The sequence below is a fragment of the Jaculus jaculus genome, chromosome X (genome assembly GCF_020740685.1).
Source record: "Jaculus jaculus isolate mJacJac1 chromosome X, mJacJac1.mat.Y.cur, whole genome shotgun sequence".
Classification (NCBI taxonomy): domain Eukaryota; kingdom Metazoa; phylum Chordata; class Mammalia; order Rodentia; family Dipodidae; genus Jaculus; species Jaculus jaculus.
Window position 1 is genome coordinate 39,798,739 of NC_059125.1, and position 5,302 is coordinate 39,804,040.

The 5,302-nt window shown below is 47.5% G+C and overlaps 1 protein-coding gene across 1 annotated transcript; it reads left to right on the forward strand.

The window, feature by feature from the left end:
- Positions 1-2,189: 2,189 nt before the first annotated feature.
- On the forward strand, positions 2,190-4,755 carry Mid1ip1 (MID1 interacting protein 1). Its single transcript, XM_045141115.1, has 2 exons — positions 2,190-2,483; positions 2,764-4,755. The coding sequence occupies exon 2, from the start codon at positions 3,062-3,064 to the stop codon at positions 3,614-3,616; it is 555 nt and encodes a 184-aa protein (XP_044997050.1). The 5' UTR covers positions 2,190-2,483; positions 2,764-3,061; the 3' UTR covers positions 3,617-4,755.
- Positions 4,756-5,302: the final 547 nt, after the last annotated feature.

Here is a 5,302-nt window from a genome sequence, read left to right on the forward strand (position 1 = left end):
TGGGAAGTCCGGTTTGGGAAGTTTAACAGGCAGGTCCATGAGCCATCCCCTGGTACAGTTTAAGAAATGTGTTAAGTGTAGCTGCTGAAAGTCTAGAAACTGGATGATTCAGACCGGACCGAACGAAGGAAAAGGATCAGGAAGAAGGATGGAGGCCAAAGGGAAGGAGTAGGGAGCTTTCTCCCAAGTTGGGCTTGATTTTGGGGTGGGATCGCTTGGCTAGATCACGTGGGTTTCCGTTTCTGTGAGCTATTAATCACATTGTTGGAACTAGTTAGGAGAGAAAGAGGCAAGATTCCAGCATTTAATAAGCCTGAGCAATGCCGAATTTTCATGGGTACATATATGCTTGAAATTCCAAGAGTGTCTGGAAAAGGAGATAAAGTATGTCTTAATTTCTGAGAAAACCAAGTATTGCGAACTAGGATTCTGTTCTTCCCAAATTCACCTCTTTTAGTCTCATTGAGCATAAAGGCTTAAAACAAACCTGGATTATTTTATACTGTCCTGCTGCCTAATAACTGAATGTAGGGGTCTGTGGCTCATCATAGTGCATTTTTCTATCTTTATGGGTTCTCATTCCTCACATAAAATACTTCTAGTATGATAAGGTCCTACAGTGAGTAAATTAATCTTTGTAAATTTCTTTACAAATTACATAATGAATGATAGATCCATTATCTTATTTAACCTTTACCGGTCTCTTTATTGCTAACAGGATGGAAAAGTTTCTCCCATGGGAGACACTCCGTTTTGTTGATAAGAAAACTGAGGGTGAAAAAGTTGCCAAATGTTTGTGTGTGCATTAAAGAAGAGTGGGGTTATTTTAGTACTTAAATTTTATTGAATGCTTTTTTTCTCTTCATTTTTTCTACTGATTTCCTAAGATCCACTGAGCAAGATAAACTTGAGGAAGAGATTGTAGGCTAAGTAGTTCAAGATCATCCTCAGCTATGGGAGTTCCACACCAGCCTGGAATATATGAAACCCTGTCTACAAAAAAAAAAAAAAAAAAAAAAAAAAAAACAGAGCTAGGACTTAAGAGGGGAGATCATCCAGACTGGGTGCCAATATCCTTGTTACACCAAGTCTGCTGTCCCTTCAAAAGGAAGATAGTTTGTTGTGGAAAATATTTAAACATAAGTCCTACAGTATATTTGTTTCTCCTTGTTTGGGACACTTTTTTTTTTTTTTTTGTCCTGCAAGGAAATACTGTACTGATGCCTCCTCTAAAGATTTTAGAGGAAAGGGCCTGACAGTTAGAAGTCATAATTATCTGTAAGACTGTCAGAGAAGACTAGCAGATAAGCGACATGGCAGCGCAAAAAAGATGGGAGAATGAAAATGAGCTATGGGTTGGAAGCCCCAGAGTGAAATTTAAAGTGCAAAGCTGCAAAAGTCCCATCCAGGGATTTTGCTACACAGCTTAGGAACCCTATGCTTAAGAACTATCTTGAAAGTGGAACACACACACACATAGTCCAGAAAATTATTGGACACGGTTCTACTTTCCTGTTATATACCCACCACCTGTCCTAATTTCTGTCAGCCTGCCAAAACGCCACCAGGACTCATCTTTTGTGGGGGAGGAGCAGAAGATGGGCTCTCTTCATACCTGGCAACAATTGTGGCAAAGACCCGTTGAGGAGTAAAGCAAAAGCCTCTGGTCTCCCAACCCCCAGCAGTTGATCACAGTGTGTGTGGTGGTGGTGGGGGGGGGCAGAGCTGGAGATCATGGCGGGTACACCTCGTGTCCACGTGAACCCAGCATGTCCAGCTACTCTTCTTACATAAGTCTGGGTATGCGATAGGAGCGACAGCGAGTTCCTCTTACCCAAAGTCTCCTAATAAACCATGGCTTTAATTTGCAGTTGTAGCCATATTAGATTCAGAGTTGAGGGGCTCCTTGGCCACCCAGACACCTACCATTCGTGTCATCCCACCCACCCACCTAGTGTGCCCTTGGCTCTCCCAACTCGGGCGCGCAAATCCGCCCTAGGGTTTGGACCACGGTGGCTTCTGCACCGGCTCAACGCGTGGCCCTCCCCCAGCCTGCAAGCCCAGAGCTGGGTTGGTGTTTGGGCGAGGCCGCTCCATCCCTCCCAGGCCTGCCCTTCCTTGCCCTGCCCGGTCGCCCCGCCGCAGCCACGGTATCAGGCGAGAGGCGGAGCCGCCCGGCGAGCCCCGCCCCCGCTGTAGAAAGGGTTGGTGAGTGTTATTCGCGGTCATTGGGCTGGAGCCTTTTATGTCTTCTGCTGGAGGAGGTAGGAGGAGTAGACTTCAGGGGTGGTCCTGCACGCCTGCGACACATTTCCTGGACTATAAATTGAGCACCTGGGATGGGCAGGGGGCTGACGCTGCCACCTCCACCCTCAGTCACACTCCGACCACTGACCGCACCAGCGCCTTAGGGCAGCAGCTGTCTCCCCCAACCACGAAAACACTGAGCTGCTTCTGGAGCTGGGGACACCACGGAGCAAGAGGTGGGTGTCTCAACCGTGGCTGCCCCGGCTAGCGTGGTTGATTTCACTTAGGTTTTTCGAAGGGAGATGCGGGGGTGGGAGGGATCAGAACTGGGGACACCCCATTCTTCCCCTCCCTCACCCCAAAGCTCTCATTTGGTATTCGAGGAGATGAGACCGCCTGGTCTGTGGGAGCCACCCTGGCGCCATCACAGGCCAGCAGTTGTAGTCAGGGCTGGAGAAGCGCGTGAACAGAGGTCCCAGGCAAGCTAATTGGGTGAATCTGTTCTTTTCATCGCAGGCTTTCCACCAGGCCAAGGCTAGACCCATCATCCATCCACCGCCATCGCGAGTTTCCAGGAGCTGAAGCATAGCGTTAGACCGGGAGAGAGAGAGAAAGAGAGAGAGAGAGAGAGAGAGAGAGAGAGAGGGAGAGAGAGAGAGAGAGAGAGAGAGAGAGAGAGAGGAGCTGGGAATCCCGCCTCACCAGCTAGAGCTTGGCGCCAGGCGCGGGCCTCCAAGAGCGCCTGAAGGCGGGCACCCGGTCCTCTCCCCGGCCGCCTACCCTTGTGCTCCAGTGTTTCTCCTGCTCGGCCATCATGATGCAAATCTGCGACACCTATAACCAGAAGCACTCTCTTTTTAACGCCATGAATCGTTTCATCGGCGCCGTGAACAACATGGACCAGACCGTGATGGTGCCCAGCCTGCTGCGCGACGTGCCCCTGGCCGAGCCCGAGCTAGACAACGAGGTCGGTGTGGAGGTAGGCAGCAGTGGCGGCTGCCTGGAGGAGCGCACCACCCCGGCCCCCAGCCCGGGCAGTGCCAATGGCAGCTTTTTCGCTCCCTCGAGGGACATGTACAGCCACTATGTGCTGCTCAAGTCCATCCGCAACGACATCGAGTGGGGAGTCCTGCACCAGCCGCCGCCCCCAGCGGCAGGGAGTGAGGAGAGCAGCCCTTGGAAGTCCAAGGACATCCTGGTGGGCCTGAGCCACTTGGAGAGCGGGGAAGCTGGCGAGGAAGATCTGGAGCAGCAGTTCCACTACCATCTGCGGGGGCTGCACACTGTGCTCTCCAAACTTACCCGCAAAGCCAACATCCTCACCAACAGATACAAGCAGGAGATTGGCTTCAGCAATTGGGGGCACTGAGGCGGAGCTACCGCTTCTGCCTAGCTACCCTCTTGGGCCTGGTCTTTCACCCTCTCTTTCCTCCAAGCTATTTTCTTCCTGGTTGTGGGGCGCGAAGGGCAGATTGCAAAGTTAGGCTGTGTATGTGGGGGGCTGTGTGTAGCAGAGGGCCTCATTTGTGAAAGTAGTGGCTGGAGAGGAAGGCTCAAAGACCCCCCCAGAGGGGCCTACTGTATTGCCTTGGTAAGAGGGACTGGGTTGATACCCCTCATTCAGCCTGTGCCTTTCCTGGGGTTTCTTTTCTGTTCTTGTATGGAGTAAAGGGCCTGAGAAGGGGCCATGCCAGGGCACTGACACAGGGTTGCCACACTTGGGAGGGTAGCCTCCAGCTGAGTACTGGAGAGGGCGGGTCACAGCCTCCTGGCCAGCCCTGTCATTGAGCTGGTGGAAGAGGCCCTGGCATTGGTAGGATTGCGTCAGTTTTCCTGTTTGCACTATTTCTTTTTGTAACAGTGGCCCTGTCTTAAGTATTTCAAGTCTTTTTGCTCTGAAACTTCTGCGATTCCATTGTGATAAGCGCACAAACAGCACTGTCGGTAACCGGTACTACTTTATTAATGATTTTCTGTTACACTGTACAGTAGTCCTGTGGCAACCCATCCTATACCTTTCTACACAATCCCTTCCCCACCCCAGTATGTGTAAGCTGGCAGTATGCCAGTTTGTATGAAGCTAGCCATTCGGCCAGCGAAAATAATATTATGATGGGAAAGTGGATTTATCCAAAGTGGAATCAACTGACATTCTATACATGTTATACATAGGATGATGACGGATTCCACGTTGTTATATGTCTTAAATTTATTTAAAACTTTTTTTTAATCCAGATGTAGACTATATTCTAAAAATAAAAAAAAAAAAAACAAATGTGTTAACTGGACAAGTGTTTGTTGCTCTTTAATCCATTTGTGAATGGCAAAGTCATTACATAAAAAGTATCTTAATTCATTTTAGCCAAAGTTATCTTTTTTCTTGCTGGTATTTAAAGCTGGTGGATATTCATCTCTGCAAGGTTTACTTTCAAGCTTTATTTCTAATTCAGTTCCAAGATAGCAAAGTTCTAAGCATATTGCAATAAAAAAGTTTGCAAATATTTAAAAGTGTTGTGAGGGTGCATGCATCTTTTGACCAATTTGGTTAGCTTATTGCACTGTTTAGTTAGCATTCAAAATGTTTAAAGCATAAAAATTTAAATGCTGAAATTTCACTTGACTTGGAAAGTGAGAATTTACAAAGAAATACCAGTTCATAATCCGTACAACTTGCAGATCTTTATTTACAATGTCCTTTTTTGGTTAGTATTAAGAAAGATTTCAGTGTATCATAACATGAACAATGCCCTTTTTTGGTAGTTCCCAACAAAGTGCTAAACTTTGTTGAGTAGTGCTCAGCTTTTCAGTGAACCAGTCTGCACTTGCAGACAGTAGATCTGGTGATGCTGTTATAAGTCCCTTTAAATGCTTTTTGGATGTCAGGATGCAGGTAAAAGTCAGCGATCTGCAATTTCTTTATTTCATTGTGTTGGGAGATAAGTCTCAGATCAACTTCAGTTGTCACTCATAGGACTTAAATTTCAAGTGCATAAAACTTTACAGTTGTTTAAAAAACAGCAAATATATGTGTACATTGCAGGCAAGGGCAGATCAT